This window comes from Diabrotica virgifera, chromosome 1, assembly GCF_917563875.1.
Source record: "Diabrotica virgifera virgifera chromosome 1, PGI_DIABVI_V3a".
NCBI classification, from domain to species: Eukaryota; Metazoa; Arthropoda; class Insecta; order Coleoptera; family Chrysomelidae; genus Diabrotica; species Diabrotica virgifera.
The window spans coordinates 77861733-77886091 of NC_065443.1; the positions used below are offsets into that span (position 1 = coordinate 77861733).

At 32.5% G+C, this 24359-nt stretch overlaps 1 protein-coding gene across 2 annotated transcripts in view; it reads right to left on the reverse strand.

Annotated features, from left to right (window-relative positions):
- LOC114349380 (uncharacterized) overlaps positions 1-24359 on the reverse strand; it is a 98936-nt gene that overhangs the window by 72200 nt on the left and 2377 nt on the right. For both annotated transcript variants that reach the window (XM_050657055.1, XM_050657060.1), the window contains exon 2: positions 7943-8067. In XM_050657055.1, coding sequence (XP_050513012.1) covers positions 7943-8067 — 125 coding nt within the window. The remainder of the gene's footprint in view (positions 1-7942; positions 8068-24359) is intronic.

Here is a 24359-nt window from a genome sequence, read left to right on the forward strand (position 1 = left end):
TGAAAACGTAAAAAATGACATTGACAATCATTGGGTTAAGTTAATAATTTCAAACACGCCATGTCTTGTTGCGTGTTTAAGGGTGGCTTCAAAAGAAATATGGATAATGCCTCCTTGATGCTGAGTTCTGTTGGAGAACTTGCATGACCAATGATTGAGAAGTCCTTACGACTAATAGGGTGGTCAGAATAAGTCATATGTTGGAATACTGCTGAATTTGGAACTGTTCTTGATCGTCTTCCTAAGTGAGGAGTGATACCTAAGTGTTCGCAACATCTGACATTAAAGTGACGTCGAGTCTTCCCGACGTACGTAGCTGCACAGCTACTACATTTGAATTGGTATATAATGTTAGATGCGAGATCACTAGGAATCATGTCTTTCACATGGAAACGAGATCCTATCCTTTCCAAAGTCGTGAAAGCAAATCTTAATTCTATAGAGGGAAATGCTTTTTTAATTATTCTACGGATGTTGCGTCGGATTTGTAAGCTGTGGTAACCAGTATATGGAAGTTTGATATAGATCTTTTCTTTGATTTTTTCTACTTTGTTGTTTGGTTGGAATTTGTTATTGAAAAAACGTCTGATGTATCTTTCTAAGAAGTTCAACGAAAAACCATTTTTACTTAAGATCATCTTTATGTTTTCTAATTCTTCATGTAGGAATTGCCAGGTTGAACAGATAGTGAAAGCGCGGTGGACAAGTATATTGATTAAACTTGTTTTGTATTTGTTGGGAATGAAGCTATCTGCGTTTATATACAGGCCGGTGAAGGTTGGTTTTCTGTATATTGAAGTGGAAAAACCTGAAGGTGATCTGAATATGTTAATTCCTAAGAAGGGCAGATTTCCATTGATTTCAATTTCACTAGTAAATTTCATATTGTGGTGTTTCTGGTTGAGATAATCTAAAAAATGTTGAATGTGATCGGTATGTTTGAAGATGAGAAAAATATCATCCACGTATCGTCTATAAAGAAGTGGCTTAAAATCAATTGGACAGTCAGCTAACCATGTTTTCTCATGGTGACATAGAAAAGTGTTCGCGAAAACTGGTCCTAAAGGAGAGCCCATTGCAACGCCATCTATTTGTCTATACACTTTTCCGTCAAAACTGAATAGACATTCTTTGGCAGCTAATGTCAGTAGATCTTTAAATTTTGACTGCTTCATTCCTAAAAAGCTTGAATTGGAACTTGGAAAAAGTGAATTTATTATTATGTTGATGGTTTCATCTAAGGGAACGTTTGTAAACAGACTTTCAACGTCGAAAATTCGAAGAAGAACAAAAGGTCCAGCTATTGTAAAAGAAAAAGGTAGATAGGGCAGTCACTGAGGGTATTTGGCTCCGAATTCCGTCCTACTACATCGATTTACTTGATATGTTCACAGTAAGTAGGGAATAGCCCAAGAAACAAAGTCTACCCTATGCCGATGTGTGTTTTTGTCTTGAGGGCAGTTCCCACCCCTCCTCGGGGGTGGAAGATTTTTTGCTTAAATAACTACGGAAGTTGCTAGGGAAGCTAATACTAAGCAAAAACTGTTCTATAATTTTTTTTTTCGAAAACTCAATACTCTTTGAGTTGTTCCTGGTTGAAAATTGGCCATTTTCATTGAAACATAACACCTTTTCAAACGGTTTTTTGGGAATACCTTAAAAACTATGCATCTAAAAAACTGTATAAAACATTTTTGCATCTTATAAAATAACAAAGAGATTCTTTCCTTTATGAGTCTTCTAGTTATAACACAAAAAGAGATATGGTAAGTGAAAAAAACTTGTTTTCTTGGTGCATGCTCAAATCAGTGTATTTAACTTGAAATAACAGAGAAACGGTCGATTTTAGGTGTATAATGCTACCAATAACTTTTGTTGTGCTTGAAAAAAACCTTTAAAATAAGCAATATTAAATGTCGATTACATTCAAACTATGCGAGATAAACTGTAAAAAAGTTGATGACTAACGTATTTTAAGAAAAAAATGAGAAGTATATTTAACCCTTCATCTTTAAGAATTTAAATGCATCGTTTTCCTTCTACAATACATTTTACTATAGTGTTATTTTTATGTTCAAAAAGTTGGGCGGGTTTAAAATGAATGGTTTTTGAAAAAAATAAGATCAAATTATTGAGCGCATTTTTAAATTTCCTTAAAAATCTTCCTTTTTCTCCATATAACTCGAAAATGATAAGAGATGCCAAAAAAATATGCCATACAAAAATGAAGGTTTCTTCTAGATAAACATTTTGATTTTATTTTTTATAACAGTATCTCTTATCATTTTCAAGTTACATGGAGAAAAAAAGATTTTTTCTACGAGCGTGCAAAAATGTCTACTTTCGCGCACGCATTTTAGTTTAGAAAGTTTACCTTTTCCGCACGCGTGTTACTTTTCCGCACGCGTGTTACTTTTCCGCACGCGGTTTTTACTTTTCCGCACATGTGTTAATTTAGATATGTTAATATTGCCTTAAAGTAATTATAATACATGCAATAAACTAATATTTAGATATTATTTACTAATTTATTTCAAATATATCTTATTGTGTTCCTGTTTTAATGAAATTAATGCGACAATTCGATGAAATAAAATTATTTTGACATAATATTCGAAAGTCAAATCGGTAGACAATAACAGTCGTTTTGAATCGTCGTCATGGAAACCAAGATCGTCGTCAGGCTAACTAATTATATTGAAAGTTTGGTTTTGACAACCTTGTCAAAGACTTAATTTGTGCATGTATTTTCATATTAATTAAATTAATTGATTAAGATTTGGTAATTTTTTAAAGACCCTTAGAAAAAATATTGTTCCTAACTCTTGCAGAAAGTCTCTTTTCCGCATTCGACTGCTTGCCGAACTCCCGCTTCGCGTCGTTCAGCAAACTGCAGTCGCGTGCGGAAAAGAATGACTTTCTGCACTTGTTAGAAAAATAACTATTTAAGAAAATTTAAATATGCGCTCTATAATTTGATCTTATTTTTTTCAAAAACCGTTCATATTAAACCCGCTCAACTTTTTGAACATAAAAATGATACTGTAGTAAAATGTATTGTGGAAGGAAAACGACGCAATTAAATTCTTGTGGGTGAGGGGTTAAATATACTTCTCAATTTTTTTCTTAAAATTCGTTAGTCATCAATTTTTTGCAGCATATCTCGCTTAGTTTGAATGTAATCGACATTTAATATTGCTTATTTGAAAGGACTTTTCAAGCACAATAAAAGGTATTGGTAGCATTATATACATAAAATCGACCGTTTCTCTGTTATTTCAAGTTGAATGCACTGCTTTGAGCATGCACCAAAAAAAACAAACTCTTTTTACCTGCCATATCTCTGTTTGTGTTATAACTAGAAGATTGAAGAAGGAACGAATCTCTTTGTTTTATGAGCTACAAAAATGTTTTATATAATTTTTTTAGTTAGATGCATTGTTTTTAACGTATTCGCAAAAAACCGTTTGAAAAGGTGTTATATTTCAATGAAAATGGCCAATTTTCAACCACGAATAACTCAAAAAGTATTGAGTTTTCGAAAAAAATTATAGAGCAGTTTTTGCTTAGAATTGGGTTCTCTAGCAACTTCAGTAGTTGTTTAACCAAAAAAATTTCCACCCCCGAGAAGGGGTGGGAACCGCCCCAAAGACAAAAGCACACATCGGCATAGGGTAGACTTTGAATAAGGAATATTTTCAGGCTATTCCTAAAATTTCATTAAAATACATGCCGTAGGATATAATTCGGAGGTAATAACCTGTTCTTGCTCTCATTGACTGCCCTATAACTACATAAAAACTCAGATTGTGAAATGTGTTTTAAATATTGTTATTGTTTATTTTAATAATTATCAACAATTGAAAAATGCTTACTTTCGGGTTTAATTTGCAATAACTTGTCTATTAATAAATATTTTTTAATTTGGAAAATTTCATTAAAGAGAAAATTCGCACTTTTGCTAAAATTTTAATAGAAAAACATGGCGCAGTAAACATTCCGATACCAACGAGATTGTACGCCTTTTGTATTGACCTACCCCAGACGTTCCAGTTAAAAAATAGCGCCCAGTAATGTTTTTATTTTTAAATATAGTCGGAAAAACGAAAGAATACCCATGAACGAACATATAAAACACGCTGTATTTTCCTGCCACTGTGTCACACAAAAAATTGGCCAGCACAAGTACATGTAATAATTATTGTTACATGTACTTGCACTGGACAATTTTCTTTGTGGCACGGTGACAGAAACATACAGGGTGTTTTATATGTTCGTTCATGGGTATTCTTTCATTTTTCCGACTGTATATTATTTCATCATATAAAGGAAAATTAGGAAACACGTCAACATGAAATCAGTCATAACTTTAAATCAAAGCATAATATACTATGTATATTATATTAGTTATGAAGTCATTTATTCGATTTAACTTATTTTCTAAACTTGTTTGATCTTTTTCACTTTCTGATACCTGCCTAAAATCTAATAAATCTTCATATGTATATATCGTCCTCGTAATTTCTGAGTTATATCTTCATATTAGGTGGATCGGATAGCTCAGGCGATAGGATATCTGACTTCCACGTACAAGGCCGGGGATTGAATCCCAGCGTCGTGGTTGAGAACATCTAGATATTTTTAAAATATCTACAAGCCCCAGGTCGACTCATCCTGAATAGAATGAGTACCTTGGGTAAAACCAGGGGTAATAATAGGTGGTTTAATCGTAGGACTGGCACTGTCACCTTCCTTGTATAGCGTGGGCCCAAGAGATAGCAGATTTCTTCTTCTTAAATGCCATCTCCGCGACGAAGGTTGGCAATCATCAAGGCTATTTTGACCTTCGAGACAGCTGCTCTGAACAGTTGCCTTGAGCTGCAACCAAACCATTCACTCAGGTTCTTCAACCAGGAAACGCGTCTCCTTCCTACGGTTCTCCTACCCTCTATTTTTCCTTGAATTATGAGTCTCAAGATGTTATATCTTTCGCCTCTCATCACATGTCCGAGGTATTGAAATTTCCTTTTCCTTTTCCTTATAGTGGACTACTCTGCTATAATCCCAATGCCGCGTTAACGGTATAAAAGGAAGACTATTATTATTTATATCTTCATATTCATTTTTTATTATTTTATACACTAACTAGCTGAGCCGGTGAACTTTGTTGCACCTTAGATAATGTGTCATAATTAGATAATGTGTCATAATTTTAATTCTAGATCAATTGGTCGAACGCAATTGCTAGAGATCAATAACTCAAAATCAACTGCTCGAAAATGAATTGCTCGATATAAAAATTGATCGAAATACAAATTGCTCGAATAAAAAAGAAAATTATATGTCCAAATATTTATTCACAATAATGCAAAATTTGTAGGTATATAAGAGAGGTACATTTAATAGGACAAATTATGTGATATTCCACGTATATAATCACAGATATTAATTTGTGGTTCATAATATGTAATTGTTTATTAAACGCAATAACCTATCACCACTATCTCTATATCTCATATGACCATTTTGAGGTTGTTTGCCACTAAAGGTACGATTCCGAACAAGACCGCAAACCGCAAACTGCAAACCGCAGACCGCAGACCGCAGCGACAGACCTATTGGTTCATATGGTTTCTTATGAGCTTGATGTCGAGTAGAGCGGCACTGTCGCCGCCGCACGCAGAACGTCGCCACCGCAGACCGCAGGACTGCACCAGAACCAGTAGTGTCGCCGACCGCAGAGCGACAACACGTATTTTTGCTGTTTCTAAATTGACTGAAACGTGAAAAGAAATGAATTTCTTTTGAAAATGAGTTTTTCAAATGAAGAAGAAGAGCAATTAATTAATTTTGTAGCAAAATATTCAGTTATTTAAGACGCAAGCTTCCTTCAAATTGTCTATTTTTGAATAGACACCTAGTTGACTTCCTTCAAATTGTCTATTTTTGAATAGAGACCTAGTTGACTTTATAATGCAAAAGTAAAAGATCGTCGTCATCTTCTTCCATCAAAAGATATAACATTAATTCATCGTTGTTCATTGAGTCTGACATCCTACTTATGACTTATACGACTTTTAATATTATACTATTATAAATTCCTATCGTGCAATGCTGTTGTCGCTATTATGTAGATGCAGTGCAGTTCTGCTCGGAATTGGTCTAACCGCAGACGACAGTGTCGCTGCAGTCTGCGGTTTGCGGTCTGCAGTCTACAGCCACTTTCGGAATTGTACCTTTATGGATACTCGTTCTCAGAGGCATCTTTCAGTGCATCACAGTTTTTCGATTTCTTTCTAACGCATTAAGTTGGAAGTGACAGAAAAAATGGTACGTCCGTGATCACAGTTTGTTATAACATTTATTCTAATTGTTGATAGATGGCGCTATAATCGAACAAAAAATGATTTACGAATTATATATACGACTATAATCTGTACAATTTATAAGACTATACAAATCAAAGAAAATACCATTTTATAAATGCAATAAACACAATTGATTTATTTTTATACCAAATTGCAAATTAAAGGGTTAAACTGCAATACCCTTTTCATATTTGGCTGATTACGATTCTGACAACTGTCACAATTAACTTAAATGTCAGATTATAATAAATGTTATAAATGTGTATTACCACGGACTTACCTTTTTTGCGGTCACTTGTGACATACTGAAAAATGCCTCTGAGAAGGACCACACTGTTCAATTTTTAGATCATTTAAACTTTGTTCTTGTTCTAGAGCGGAAATAAATATCTGCCGTTATTTTTCTTATATTTCCAAAGCTCAAACATATTTAAGATTTATAATAAATATGTTTTCAGCATAAATTAATATACGATTATATACGTGGAATATCATATAATTTGTTCTATTATACTATCTTTCTTATGTCTATATTTTGCACTATTGTGAATAAATATTTTAGATACACAATTTTCTTTTTTATTCGAGCAATTGACTTTGAGTAAATGTGGCCTTTCGGCAGTTGCTTTTCTCTGTAATAATTGTATAAACTCTAAAAAACGTAGGTGTTCTACAAAATATTTTATAGAAAAAAATTTGATCAACAATAGCCTTTGATTTTATGCTTCTGTATTTTGGTAAAATTTTAAAAGCATTAAAAAGAGTAAACTGACGGACGGACCTATTGAGACAGAGAGCGAAGTGTTCTTGCGCTAGTTTTTTGGGGAAAAATTATTATTGTAGCAGAGATACACGCCTTCGCCAAAATTTTGATTATTATCCAGAGATGCGCCTCCATCAAAAGCATCTGTCAAAATTTTGATTATTATACCAGAGACATGGTCCTTCGGCAAAATTTTGAAATATTTTTTGTACATTAAAAATAGTAATCGAAAAATTAAAAACTTCATAATTTCACGGATTTCAATTTTCGCTCGTTCTTCTCGTGTGCTTAATGTCGTCTCTCGTGCTCTCGTGTTGTCCTACGGGCTCGTTTTGTTATCTCGGAAACTAATTGAGCTAGAGAGACGATTTATATACCGTTGGATAGCAAATTTCATAAAAATCGGTCAAGTAGTTTCGGAGGAGTATGGCACAAATACTGAGAAAGAGAATTTTATATATATAGATGTTAAATATTTAAATGGCTATTAAAAAATAACGGTTGAAGATAAAAAGTGAAAATTTAGGATTGTATGTATATTTTGGTTCTACATCGTATAAAATTAAGAAAAAAAATTTGGCCAAAAAAATTTAAAAAAATTTCGGGGGGGCAAGCCCCCTTTTGACTTAGGTAGACCGTACCACTTCAGAAACCATCCCGGGTTCATGCACAACAATTTTGATTAAGGTCATTATACGATCAAATGCATAGTTTGCGAGTCTATACGGAACATACATACATACATACAAACATTCATTTTTATTTATATAGATTATAAAATAGTGGTTTTGCCTTACTGAACTATACTTACTGATTTATGTTGACTGTTGGAAATTAAATATTTGGAAGAAAACCGAGGATCTAACATTCCAGCACCACACATCAGCCTTTGAATCAATCGTTCGCTAACAGATCTTGCCAGCAACAAAGTCTTTTCTGAAAAAAAAATATAATAAACAATTTAATTTGAAAGAAAAATATTGAGAATAATACTTGGCCACAATGTAACAAGAGAGGGAGAAATGAGAATGAAAACAAATGCCGAAATTAAAGAAGAATTAAAGAGAGAAGATTTAGTCAGGTACATAAAATCTCTTAGCTTAGAATGGATAGGACATATACAGAGACGCCCACAATTAGATATGTTGAGAAGGATAACTAACTGGACATGTCTATGGACCAGGTTTAGAGGAAGACCCAGAAGAAGATGGCTGGATGATGTCCTCCACCTCTCTTGAATGCGTCCTCCACTTCTCTTTGTGGTTTTTGGTCCCATTCTGTGATTTTCTTAGTTAACTTTTGATGACCTGCCCATTTCACTCTACCTTTTTCTTTTACAATAGCTGGAACTTTTGTTCCTATTCGAATTTTCTCGTTCAGAATTTTATCTCCCAAGAAGACATCCTTTACTGTTCAACCTGATCATTGATGAAATAATAAAAAAAAGTGAGAACTAAATGGGAGAAAAACAATTTAAAATAATCTCCTATGCAGACAATGCAATACTAATCTCTCAAAGTGAAGATAACTTTCAAAGTATGCTGCACCAATTTAATATAACCACCAGAAAAATTTAGCAGGTTAATTTTCCCAAAAAAAGACAAATAAAAGTGTGATGTCTAGATATTTAAACTCCATCACTTGTTCTATTATCTGACCCTCCAGCTCTTATTTACTTCTTATTGGATTTGCTGTTATAACTATGCATGTTGTCTTTTTTGGAAAAATTAACCTGCTAATTTTTTCTGGCGGTTATATTAAATTGGTGCAGCATACTTTGTAAGTTATCTTCACTTTGAGAGATTAGTTTTGCAATGTCTGCATAGGAGATTATTTTAAGTTGTTTTTCTCCCATTTAGTTCTCATTTTTTTTTTATTATTTCATCCATGATCAGATTGAACAGTAAAGGATGTCTTCCTGGGAGATGGAATTAGAAACGAGAAAATTCGAAGAAGAACAAAAGTTCCAGCTATTGTAAAAGAAAAAGGTAGATAGGGCAGTCAATGAGGGTATTTGGCTCCGAATTCCGTCCTACTACATCGATTTACTTGATATGTTCACAGTAAGTAGGGAATAGCTCAAGAAACAAAGTCTACCCTATGTCGATGTGCGCTTTTATCTTGGGGGTGGTTCCCACCCCTTCTCGGGGGTGAAGAATGTTTTGGTTAAAATAGCCACGGAAGAGCCTAGAGAACCTAATTTTAAGCAAAAACTGTTCTATAATTATTTTTTGAAAACTCAATACTTTTTGAGTTATTCGTGGTTGAAAATTGGCTATTTTCATTGAAAAATGACACTTTTTCGGACGGATTTTTGAGAATACCTTAAAAACTATGCATCTAAGAAAAAAACTATATAAAATATTTCTGTAGGTTATAAAAAAACAAAGAGATTCTTTCCTTCATAAATCTTCTAGTTAAAATACAAAGAGGGATATGGTAGGTAAGAAGAGTTTGTTTTTTTGCTGCATGCTCAAATCGGTGTATTCAACGTGAAATAACAGAGAAACTATCGATTTTAGGTGTATAATGATACTAATAACTTTTGTAGTGCTTGAAAAGACCTTTAAAATAAGCAATACTAAATGTCGATTACGTTCAAACTAAGCGATATATTCTGCAATAAATTTGATGACTAATGTATTTTTAAGAAGAAATGAGCAGTATATTTAACCCCTCATCCATCAGAATTTAAATACATCGTTTTCCTTCTACAATAATTTTTATTATAGTGTTATTTTTATGTTTAAAAAGTTGGACTGGATTAAAATGAATAGTTTTTGAAAAAAATAAGATCAAATTATAGAGCGAATTTTTAAATTTTCTTAAAAATCTTTCTTTTCCTCCATGTAACTCGAAAAATATAAGAGATACGAAAAAACCACCCCACACAAAAATGTAGGGCTTTTTCAGATTAAAATTTTCTTCTTATTTTTCATTACAGCATCTCTTACCATTTTCAAGTTACATGAAGAAAAAGGAAGATTTTTAAGAAAATTAGAAATGCGCTCTATAATTTGATCTTTTTTTTTTATCCATTCATTTTAAACCCGTCCAACTTTTTGAACATAGAAATAACACTATAATAAAAGGTATTCTGGAAGGAAAACGATGCATTTACGTTTTGGTGGATGGGGGTTAAAATTACTTCTCATTTTTTCTTAAAATACATTAGTTATCAATTTTGTTTGCAGCATAGCTCACTTAGTTTTAACGTAATGGACCTTTAATATAGCTCATTTTAAAGGCCTTTTCAAGCACTACAAAAGGTATTAGTAGCATTATACACTTAAAATCGACCATTTCTCTGTTATTTCAAGTTGAATACACCAATTTGAGAATGTACCAAAAAATAAACTATTTTCACCTGCCATAAGTCTTTTTGTATTATAACTAGAAGATTTATGAAGGCAAGCGTCTCTTTGTTTTTTTATAACTTACAAAAATGTTTATTTTTAGTTTTTTTAGTTAGATGCATAGTTTTTAAGGTATTCGCAAAAAAACCGTTCGAAAAGATATTATGTTTCAATGAAAATGGCCAATTTTCAACCACGAATAACTCAAAAAGTATCGAGTTTTCAAAAAAAAAATATAGAACAGTTTTTGCTTAGAATAAGGTTCTCTAGCGAATTCCGCGGTAATTTTAACCAAAAAAGTGTCCACCCCTAAGAAGGGGTGGGAACCACCCCAAGATAAAAGCACACATCGGCATAGGGTAGTCTTTGAATTAGGAGATAAGTAGATGCTAGGCCCAAATTTTCATTAAAATCCACGCATTAGGATAGAATTCGGAGGTAATATCCTATTCTTGCTCCCATTGACTTGCGTGAAATGGCGCTGGGCAGGCCATCGAAAGTGAACTAAGAAAATCACAGAATGGGACCAAAAACCACAAAGAGAAGTGGAGGACGCCATCATAGAGGTGGATAGGCGACATAAGGGAAATAGCAGGTAAACAGTAGAGATACGAATCACGCAGTATAGAAATCAGTGTAAAGAAATAAAAGAAGGCTATGTCCAGAAATGGGTAGATACATGCTGAAAATAATGAAGTAGAAGTATATAGAATTGAGGTCATAAATTTTCTGACACGCCTATATGCCCCAAGAATCGGTTTGTAATAATTAGAAATTGATTAAATATTTCTAACATCTTAGAAATGCCGATTTTTTATTGCAACTTGTTCAGGGATGGAACAACGGCCTTAGCTCTTCCATATTACACGTGCATATTGATGAAATTTTTCTTTACCAGTTGGAAAATTAGTAAAACAAGTGTCTACTATATACAGGGTGTTTCAGAAAAAGGTAACACCGTCTCTAGAATAGGTAAATAAAAGACTGAAAAATAATTGGATTTGCTTAGAAAAAAATTTTTGTAACGCCATCCGTTCTCAAGGTACAGGGTGTTGGTAGGGAAGCCCAAGCGGGGATTTTTGCAGTTACTCGAGCGCGTCAGATTATCATATGGGGAGGAACCTGATACCCTGCAGTTGTACCTATACCATATATTGGCTCTTAACACAGGGGAGTTCGTTAAGGGGGACCCGAAAAAAGAAATCGAACTCGAAATTGTCAGATTAAGATAAGGTAAGTTAAGTACATGCAAAAGAGTGTATATTTCAAAAATCTGACGATTTGATCTGGGCGTAAGGAAATGGGTGAGTCCCAAAGTTTCACAAGAAAAAAGCGAATATTTCGCGAAATGAATGACATATCGAAAAACTAAAAAATATATGATCAATATTTTTTAAAAATCTATCGAATGATGCCAAACACGGCTTCCTACGGAGACGGGTGGGGGTAAATTTAATATTTTAATATTTCGCGAAATGAACACCAGATCGAAAAACTGTAAAATACACTTATTCAATATTTTTGAAAAATTTATCGAACGGCACTAATACTTTAAAATCTTAAATAGGAGCCCCCATTTTTTATTGCAGATTTGTATTCCTTACGTAAAAATAAGTAACTTTTTTTCGAAACATTTTTTCGAATTATGGATAGATGGCGTTATAATCGGAAAAAACGATTGTTGGAAATGGAAAATTAAATTAAATAATGGCAAGCGCCCACTAAAATGGAAAACTTTACTTAACTTTTTTTGGTTTTAAGACCTACTATTCACAACCCAATAGGTCCCCATAACGCTCGAGTGACTGCACATTTAGCATACTTTGCTCCCCTACCATGTTGAAGAACATTCAATATAGAAACTTAATTATAATAGTCGACCGGAAGGCGTGGAAGAAATGGATAAAAGATGGATAGGTGATACCAAAGTCCGACGCTCTTAGGACAACGAGAAGAAAAAGAATTAGAATAGTTTGGAATTTGGAAGCGTTAAGATATTTAATTTTTGCGCGAAAACGGCGCGTCGCCGTCGTATGAAAAAAAGGGAAGATAGATTTTTTGTCACAAATTGAACGAGGAATTCAAAAATGATTTCTAAATTGAAAAAAATTTCAACTGTCTCTTAAAATCCACCAAAATCGTAAAAAATGTGTAAAATTTTCTTTTCTTTAACTATCGGTATCTTGAAAACGGATTTCGTTACAAAAATTTTTTACTAAACAACCCCTAATTATTTTGCAGTTTTTTATCTATTCTAGTGACAGTGTTAACTTTTTCTGAAACATACTGTATGATAACTTCGTTAAAATCCTTCAAAGCAGAATTAATTTTATTTTAAAAGGAAACTAAGACATAATTAAATTATGATAAAGACATTTTATTTTAAATATAATATTTTTTAAGTCTGATGTTGAAGCAAACATTCGTCATTGCCATGCCATAATCTGTGGCAAATTATTTGTTTATTAAAAAATTTTCTACTTGAGAGCACTCGTTGATGTCAGTCATTACTAGAAAATGTGCTACATTGTCAAAGTCGCGTGATCTACCGTTGTTAAATTATTTAACGTCAACTTTGAATATGGTGATGGTAATATTTAAAAACTATATACTAATAATTCTCTTATCGTGTGTAGTTTATGAAGGTTTCAGAGATGTTTTGTTTACATATAATTTATATTTTTAACACTACTTTAAACTTTACATATTTACTGTTTAATATACGGTAAGCGACACGCTAGTAGACACACGTGAACCTAATTTCTAGGCGTGGGCTAATCCGACCCGTTCTCACCTGTGACTTTTATATCTGTCATGTCATGTGACTGTCATGAAACGATTCAAAATAATTGTTTTTCCATACAAAATAGTTATTTATCTACTCTATGTCATATTATGTATAAGTTTTTAGTTTGTGAAAACTGTCATTATAGATAGCACTGCGTGAAGGGTTTAAAGTGTGCGTGAAGTAAATAACAATGTATTTTAAATGGGATTTACTTTTTCGCACATTTTCAATGGGTTTTTTGGCACACTTTCATTATAATCAAATATTCTTAACTTTCGCGTTGTCATGGTGATGACAATATGAGCAATGACTTACAACAAAATTTTTGACAGTGTTGTGGTTTGAAAGTAGTTAGGGTTTTTAAATGTCAAAGTTCTAAAAATTGTAGAATAGAAATGAATTCCATTGACGAAGAGTTAAAGTTTTTTTATTTGTTTATCGTAGATAAAATATTCTATGAAACTGTCCGTGAAGTACTTTTTGCGAACTTACGCGATGTATAGCAAAAATCGCGTGCGTTCGCAAAAAGCATACTTCACGAACTGTTTCATAAATAACTATTATGAAACAGTTAGTGAAGTATGCTTTTTGCGAACGCACGCGGTGTTTAGAGCACGAGCGACAACGGAGCGAGTGCTATACACCGCGAAGTTCGCAAAAAGTACTTCACGCACAGTTTCATACAATATTTTATCTACGATAAACAAATAAACAAACTGTAACTCTTCGTCACTGGAATTCATTTCTATTATACAATTTTTAGAACTTTGACATTTAAAAATTCTAATTTATTTCAAACCACAAAACTATCAAAATTTTTGTTGTAATTTATTGCTCATTATGTCATCACCATGACAACGCGAAAGTTAAGGATATTTTATTACGAAAGTGTGTCAAAAACAGTGTGAAAAAGTAAATCCCATTTAAAATACATTGTTACTTCACACACACTTTAAACCCTTCACGCACTGCTATCTATAATGACAGTTTTCACAAACTAAAAACTTATACATAATATGAGATAGACACTGGCGAAGCGTCCATGTAACCACTGTTGCCATTGGTAACAGTTAAAAATCTTGCAAATAAATATGTATTTTATGACGATGAATAATTCCATTTATTATTTTATTTTATTTTTACCAATAGAAATATATTATTATATTATGTGTTAATAGTACCTAATTCAGTAAATAGCCAGACACACGAAAATATTGGCGAGTTTGTGTGACTCAGTTGCACTTTATTATATTCTGTTACTAGTCTCATTTGTGGTGAAAATGAATGGTTATCTCGCTGTCGCTCGGGCGGCTCGGGACCGGCTAGTGTGAAAATTTTGAAGGAGCGATGGGCGTAAGCGCGCTGTGTATATCAGTAGGGCTGTTACCAGATTTAAATTTGCTAACAGTACATATAATAAAAAGTGTGCGTGTAGTTCACCATGGATGAGTGTCGCTGCGTAATCGATCAACTACTTGGAAAGTAATTCTGATTGAAAAATAAAATGAGATTATTGAAAATGAAAGACCTATTTTAAACAATTTAAAAAAGGAATTTAAAAAATTAGCTCGATATTTTAAATTTAGTTGGTACAGTGAAAATCATTGGTTATGTGGTTGCAAGAAAAATAGACCGTATTGTTGGCCATGTCTTCTGGTTTTTACAGAAAAATGGGTGGACCAGGTTCACGATTTAAATAGTTTTAGAGTTTTAAAAAAGAGACATGAAATTTCTCCGTTACCTACATGTAAGATGTATACCCAATTTGATTCAGTTTGGCAAAACAAAAATCAAAAGTTCTCTTAACCAAGCATTTCAAGCAAATATTGCTAAACATAATGAGTTTGTTAAAAAAATAGATAGGTACTCGTATATCCTTAGCTCACTTAGAATAGATATGTACCGTATGTTTTTTGGCCGAACAAGAATTAGCGTTTCGTGGTCATTTTGAGGGCGACGGCTCTGACATTCGAGGCAATTACAGGGAATTGTTAACATTAATTGCCAAAAAAGATCAAAAATTTTGCCAACATCTAGAAACATTAACTGTTTTTTCGAGAGTTTCAAGTGATATACAAAATGATATTATTGAAGCTATATGTATATACATTTAGCCATATCTTCATTTTTTTAAATAAGATTTTTTGCATCTGGTTTTGGTAACACTTTAGAAAAAGTCACGCGTCGCCACTGGACATAGAGTAGATAAAATACATTAATTGATACTATTGTTACTCTGCTTTCAAAAAAAAACTTTATTCAAACACCAAAAATATTACGATGCTTTATAACTTTTACAACTTTAATGCAATGACAACTGTAAACTTCAAATACAGCTGTTCTATAATCTGTCAAATTTCTATGTTTATATTGGTTTCTATAAATTTTCTGCCGTTTTAGACGTCACTAGACATTGGCATAACTAGACCCAAACATCCAAACACAGACATCCAAAGTGAAAGTTATCCTTCAACACCAAATTGTTCTATATGGTCCATGTAATGTTCAGAAAAAATTCACACCATTTTGAGCGTCGGGTTTGGGGGAGAGGGGGGAGAAATCGGTAAATTCGTATTTTTTTACGTTTTTCTTCAATATTTCTAAAATTATGCGGTTTGGCATGAACAACCTTCCATACAAAATGTTATACATTAAATTTGAAATAAAAAAGATTCTATGCATAATTCTTCTAAAATGAACGGTTCCAAAGTTACGGAGGTAGTATAGTATAATTGGTTCAAAAAAGGCCTAACCCAAATAGAATGGTATAACTAGACCCAAACCCAGACATCCAAAGTGAAAGTTATCCTTCAACACCAAATTATTCTATATGGTCCACATAATGTTCAGAAAAAAGTCACACCATTTTGAGCGTCGGGTTTGGGGGAGAGGGGGGAGAAATCGGTAAATTCGTAGTTGTTTACGTTTTTCGTCAATACTTCTAAAACTATGCGGTGTAGCATGAACGATCTTCTATACAAAAATGTTCTACAAGGTTACGGAGGTAGTATAATATAATTGGTCCAAAAAAAGGCCTAACCCAAACATCCAAAGTAAAAGTTTTCCTCCAAAACCAAATTGTTCTATATGGTCCACATGTTGTTCAGTAAAAAGTTACACCATTTTGAGCGTCCGGTTTGGGGGGGGAGATGGGGGAGAAGTCGGAAAATTAGTAGTTTTTTTACGTTTTTCGTCAATACTTCTTAAACTATGCTTTAGCGTAAACAATGTTCTATACAAAAATGTTCTACATAAAATTTAAAACAAAAAAGGTTTATACATAATTGTTATAAAATCAACGGTTCCAGAGTTACGGAAAAAGTGGACGTTTTCGACACTTTTTATATTTTTGCATTGAATAATAATGGGGACAGTATAAATCCCTGTCGCACACCTATTTTGATCTCTACCTTCTCGTTCTATGCTTTTAAAATGTAGATTAAATTAATTAGTATTCTTTGAAATATTTATCAAATATATAAGACACGTGTAATAAACGCAAATAAATATTTAGTTCAATTTAAAAATCCTTCCTCATACCTGTCCCTGTAGATATATTTTGCTGCAACCTCTTATTAATGATGTAATTCAAATTTTGCAATTGGTCCGGGCAAAACTTCAATTTGGAATTTGGCAACACCAATTCGTCCAATCTACAGAACCTGGCACTCTTCTTTCTTGACTCCGGTATTTCTTTATTGAACATTCTGCACCACTAAGAGCGCTTTTTGCAATACCAAAACCGATCAGATCTAACAACTAATTCCACTCGCAGGTAAAATATTAAGACGGTTAATAAATAAATAAGTTTTTATTATTTATCATTGAAGAGCAATTCCAAGCAAGAATGGAAGGGAACTGAACAAGAAGGAGCAATAAGAGCTATCGAAATAAAAGGTACAATAATATAACATCGACGTCGCAACTTGTAGCATACGCTGACGACATAATAACATTGATTACTAAAGACCTAAACATTTTAGAGGAAGAATTTGCGAAGTTGTGCAAGGAAGCATCCAAGAGGAGTTTTACAATAAACCAAAATAAAACAAGAATTCTAGTATACTCAAGAAAAAATAAGTTAATATAATGAGGTTAAATATTGGCGAATGTGAGTTTGAAAAGGTAGAACACTTTAAATATGTTGGGGTCTCAATTAATGGAACGAATGATAGAAGCATAGTAACTAATGAGCAGAAATTTTTGTAGGAAACAGAACCTATTGGAAATACAGCAACCTCCTCAAAGATACGAAGCTGACTCAGAATACTGCACTGAAAATTTAAAAAGCATCAATTAAACCAGTAATCACATATGTTGCTGAATAGTCCAGAGAAATAAAATTTTTCTCGTGACACATCCCCATCCAGGCCGAAACCAAAAAAAAAAATACGTCAAAATAATTGTCAAAGTTAATTTAAATTTGGAAATCTCTCCGAAAAATATTAATTTTTGGCGGATTATTTGATTTATACCGTTCTAATTTAGTTTGTTTAGTTTTGTTAAACTTTTCCTTATTTAGTTTACATTTTGAAAGTGTTCATAAGTTAAACGTTACTTGAAAACTCCTCTATGGAGTCATCTAGTGGAGGCGAACCGCCTGATATTGAGAATTCGATGGATAGTAGCTGTGCTTTACAAGATTTAAATGGAGTTCTACCCAACCAGCCTCAAAATAAGATAAGTAGTAGTATTAATCTTAACAATATTAATGAAAAACAAAATACTTTAGTAAACTCAGATCAACCAGAAAAAACCAGGCCTGTTTATTTATACGAAAAAATTGATTTAGGACCTTTTTACATTTTCATTGAAAACTCCAGTTTAAATTTTACAGGAAAATTAAACGCTGTTAAAATAGGCGAGATCCTATTTACGTTACATCCAGAAATTGACAATTATATAAAAAAAATTGACTCAATCGGACGCAACCGAGTTAGGGTCTCATTTAAAAATTATAGTAGCGCAAATGCTTTAGTTACTTCCAAATTCCTTATTCAAAAAAATCTGACCGCATACATTCCAAAATTTCAATTGTTTAAACTAGGTGTAGTAAGGGATATAGATTCAGATATATCGGAAGAATATCTTAAAAATAGAATAAAGGAATTTGATCACCATTGCAAATTCTCGGTTGAGTATGTGAAACGAATAACAAGAAAAATAGTAGCAGATGACAAAGTAATATTTAATCCAACAAAATCAGTTATTGTGTCTTTTAAATGCCAGAATATACCAAAGTATGTAGTGATTAATCATGTCTTACACACTGTTGAAAAATACCAGCAAAAGGTAATTATCTGTTACCACTGCTATAGGTATGGACACATGAGTAAGCAGTGTAAAAGTAATCCTCGCTGTTTTAAGTGTCATGAATCTCACCTTTCCGATTCTTGTCCTTTATCATCGTTTAACAAAAAATGTCTATCCTGTGAAGGTGAACACTTCACTAATGAATGGGAGATATGCCCAGAATTTGATCGCCAAAAGAAAATAAAACATTATATGTCTGAAAACAGCTTATCTTTTAAGGAAACAATTAAACTCTTTCCTAAGATAACTTATGCATCTATAGCAGCCAATAATTCCTCAATAAATTCTCATCAAACTCCAAATATGAATGCACCATCCTCTTCATATTCCTTTACTCAATTGTCCACGTCTCAAACATCTTCCAATCAGTTCGCTCTACCTTCAGTTTCAAATAGATATACAATAATAAAACCACCAAAATACAAACGACCTATCTCTTCCTCACCAGACCAAGTAACAATGGAACATCAAAAAATAATAAAGTTAAACCCCATGTCCAACAGACCTGGTGGTATTATCACCTCTTCTTCGTATCAATCTACATTTAATCCAGAACAAGGATCTAAAATACATGAACCATCAAAAGAATTAACAGAATTAATATCAAATATAGTTACAAGTATTATCTCTAATATAAATCACAAAAATTTTGAAATTCCAGAAAAATCAGTTCTAGTAAATTCAATTCAATCAGTTTTAAGTTCTCTCTTATATAATAATGAATAGATTGGTAATTTGTCAATGGAATTGTAGATCGGCTAACTCTAATAGAGAAAACCTTATCCACCTATTAGAAGACCAGAAAGTTGATATCGCATTATTATCAGAAACTAGATTTAAACCAGAAAAGTATTATAACTTTCACGGGTACAATATTGTCAGAGACGACCGCTTTTCAGTAACTGTTGGCGGTGGCTCAGCAATTTTAATAAATTCAAACCTATATTACGAGGAAGTCACCATGAAAGTAGATTTAATAAACGTCAATAAAGTAGCAATAAAAATAAAGTTTAAGTCATATACTATCACATTTATATCTATGTATGTTCCCCCAGGAACCAAGTTATTGTTACAACAATGGAACAATTTCATAACATCTATAGAAAGACCATTTATAATAGGAGGTGACCTTAATGCTCACCACATTGCCTGGGGCCTAGACAACCAAACAGATATGAAAGGTAAAATCTTGATGGACTGTATAGACGATAATAATTTAATATTCAAAAATGATGGCTCTCCTACTTTCTTTAGGAACTTCTCGAAATCGGCAATAGACCTGACCATTTGTACTCCTGACTTAAACCACCTGATCACTTGGAAAACACTTCAAGACCTATTTGGTTCAGACCATACACCTATAAGAGTAGAGTTAGAGGATCAACCAACTCATACATATAATCCATATTCACAAAAGTGGAATTTAAAGAATGCCGACTGGAAATTATATGAACAGTATTCGGAAGATGTATTCTCTCAATTTAAAGATATAAATTCTTATGAACAAATTTTGCACAATATAAATACAACTGCATCCTACTGCATCCCCAAATTTAAAATAAAAAAACCGACTTCCAGAGGAAAATACTGGTGGGATTTAGAATGTGAAGAAGCAGTCAGAAGAAGACAGGAAAGTTTTTGTATATTCAAAGAAAATCCAAACCATGAAAACCTACTTAAGTATAAAAAAGATGATGCACATGTCAAGAAGATCACTAAACAAACTAAAAGAAATAGCTGGAGAGATTATGTCGGATCCCTAAATAGGTCAGTCCCTATTAAAGATGTATGGTCAAAAGTTAACCGAATAAAAAATAGAAAAACAAAGAACAAAGTCCCTGTTATTCTGTCGGAAGCTTCGTGGATAGAAGAGTTCCATCAAAATATCACACCGCCGTCTGCAGAATTAGTAATTCCTGATTTACAACTAAATGCTCTGTACGACTATCCAGAACCAATCCGTTTCCTAGTCAAACCATTTTCTGCCACTGAACTAAACTTTGCGTTGAAGAAAAACTCAAATTCAGCACCAGGTGCCGATAATATCCATTACTCGATGCTATCAAATCTTTCAAGAATTGGTAAGGCTGCACTACTAAATATATATAATGAAATTTGGATGCGCCGCATAAAGATTCCTGACGATTGGCACGTTTACACTATTATCCCGGTTTTAAAACCAGGAAAATCATCAAAGAATTGGGATTCTTACCGTCCAATCGGTCTGGCTTCCTGTATACTAAAAACATATGAGAGACTTATTAAAAACCGTCTGGAATTTTGGCTAGAAAAGAACGACCTATTACCAAGAAGTCAGTTTGGTTTTAGAAAAGGTAAATCCACACAAGATAGCCTCTGCCACTTTTTAATAGACATTTATAGTTCCTTTACTTATAAGAAAGCAGTTAGTGCTTTGTTCTTAGATATAAAAGGGGCTTACGACAACGTTAATCTTCACATACTATACGCGAAAATGTTGGAAATAGGAATACCCGAGATAGTAACATGGAACATCATTAACTTATACATTAATCGAGCAGTTCACGTTAGATTAAATGGAGATCAATCTAACTCCCGATACACATCTTTGGGACTACCTCAGGGTAGCATCCTAAGTCCTATATTATATATACTGTATACTGCTGACTTAGAAACTAAACTTCCTCAACACATAAAAATCCTACAGTACGCTGATGATGTTGCGATATATGCAGAAAATAAGTCAATAGATAGATGTAATAACTACCTTAAATCGACATTGAATATTATAAAAAAATGGGCTACCGATAATAACTTAACAATATCAGAGAGTAAATCAACCATTGTTACCTTTACTAAAAAACGATATGTTCCTCAAAGCCATCTACAATTTGATAATACTAGTATTCCTTATAAAACTTCAATAAAATTTCTTGGCGTATTTTTAGACTCCAAATTAAATTGGAAAGAACACACAAATTACATATTACGAAGAATGGAAAATGCAATGAATATCATGAAGACTGTAAGTGTCAGTAACTGGGGAGCTGATCCAAACATATCAATATTACTATACAGAAATTTGATAAGATCAATCTTAGACTATGGATCTATTTTTTATGGCTCAGCATCAAACTCTGTACTCCAAAAAATCGAGAGGATCAAAAATAAGGCACTTAGGTTATGCACTGGTTATCTTCGTAGCACACCTATATTGGTCATGGAATGTGAGCTTAATGAACCTCCACTTTCATTACGCAGGGAATACCTAAGTGAGAAATTTATAGTTAAAACAGCGGTTAACGATAAACTGCTATTAAATAAAATTGTTCATTTAACCACCTCATACCTAACTCATTATTACTGGGAAAAAAAGAAACTGCTTTTAGTTGTGGAAAGCTTCCTCAACGTTTCTAATTCCATTGGCGACATACACCAAATTGAACAAAGCTCGTCTCGAAAGCTAAATTATGAAGATTATTTATCTCCAGTTAACTGTCATTTAAGTAATATTCGTGCGACAGGCTTCCTTACTAAAATAGACCACCTTCAGTGTGTACAAAAAAACTGGGGGAGTTATCAGAAATTATATACGGATGGTTCAAAAATGGAAGGAAAAGTTGGATATGCTATATATTACCCACAAAAAAGTATAAAAATAAACAACAGATTACCTGATAAAATGACAATTTTCACAGCTGAACTCATTGCAATCAAAGAAGCATACAAAATATGTATTAATCAAAAAGAACTCAATTATGTTATATTTACAGACTGCCAAAGCATTGTAAAGACATTGAAATATAATGTACATAATTTTGCAGAAAATTATATCATCAGTGACATCATAGCAATGAACAGTGAAGCTTTGAAATCGGGCAAAAATATAATATTGTGTTGGATAAAAGCACACATTGGTATAAAAAACAACGAAATAGTAGATGATCTGGCTAAAAAAGCAACAACGAAGGAATCCACTCTGCATACTTATCAACTTCCTATGGGAGACATAATTTCTATTATGAGATCTATCAAACGGACGAAATGGCAGGAACAATACAATAATTCAGACAAAGGAAATTATTACAAAAAAATCCAGCCTACACTTCCCATCAAGACATGGTTTAATCAAGTTTCCAACAAAGGCTTTATCAAAACTATTTGTCGAATAAGAAGTAATCACTGTCTGACTCCAGTCTACAAAAGAGAAATAGGACTTGTAGATAATGATGAATGTTTATGTGGAGAGCTAGCTGATCTACAACATATGCTATTAGAATGTCCTTTACATTTTATTGAAATATCAAACTTTTTTGCCAATCTAGTTCAAGTTAATGTACAATTTCCTTTTAATCTTATATACCTTTTACAATCAAACAATCTAGATGTTTATAAAATTTTGTACAACCATGTTAATTGTTTAAAATTAAAGCTCTGAGAAAAAAAGAAAAAAAAAATAAAAAAAAAAATAATTAAATAAAATAAAAAGATACTAAGATCTAAACCTCCGCGAGGTTGAATCGGGTTTAGGTCTTAGCGCGATCGATAAAAAAATATACAAAAAAAAAAAAAAAAAAAAAAAAAAAAACTAAAAAAAAAATAAAAAATGTAATAAAAAAAATGTTAAAAAATATAATAAAAAAAATAATAAAAAAAACAGAGTAAAAAAAAACAGTAGTACTAATAGTTTTAAATTTAGATGCTAAGCATATATTTTGTAAAAGAGAGAATTCAAAACACATTGACTGGCCAGTTGGTTGCTTAAACCAGTGCCAATAAAACATAAACACACACACACATCCAGGCCGAAACCAAATTTTTTAAGTAGGTAGTATGGACATCTATATTAATAACCTATATGTTTCCTGCAGCCGATTTTGATGATATACATAGTTATAAACAAAGGAAGATCAAAAAACGGTAAATTTTCGCTTTTTATGTCTAATAATAAAAAGAAATTTCAGAAAAAGAAACTCATAAATCATATAAAAACTTCAATATGGCGTACGCTAAATATGTCTATCCTTATTTGTTGCTTAGAAAATTGCAAAATAAGTCATAAATTTTGAGATTTTATAAATGTTCAATGTTCATAACGTATGTAAAAATTAAGTTAGATCCATCCTATTACATGGAATGCTGAGACTCCTTGTGCTTAAATTATATTTTAAATTTCAAAGCTATTGGTCAAATAGTTTAAAAGTTATTTAATTTGTTTATCCCAAATTCATTTTTTTGCAACACTATAAGTCAGAAAATTATGAGGTTACAGTAACACTTCGGACAGTTTATGAAAGAAGAACATTTATACTATTAACTCAATTAAAAAATATGACAAAAAGTAATTTTAAACAGTGTAAAATTATTTTGCAAATCATGTCGATTTTTTGCTTACTTATAAACAATTAGAATATCTTTTTAACCGTTACCCGTAGAAAAATTATTTTTTCTACGAGCGTGCAAAAATGTCTACTTTCGCGCACGCATTTTAGTTTAGAAAGTTTCACTTTTCCGCACGCGTGTTACTTTTCCGCACGCGGTTTTTACTTTTCCGCACGCGTGTTAATTTAGATATGTTAATATGGCCTTAATTAATACATGCAATATAATACAAGTAAATAATACATGCAATAAACTAATATTTAGATATTATTTACTAATTTATTTCAAATATATCTTATTGTATTCCTGTTTTAATGAAATTAACGCGACAATTCGATGAAATAAAATTATTTTGACATAATATTCGAAAGTCAAATAGGTAGACAATAACAGTCGTTTTGAATCATCGT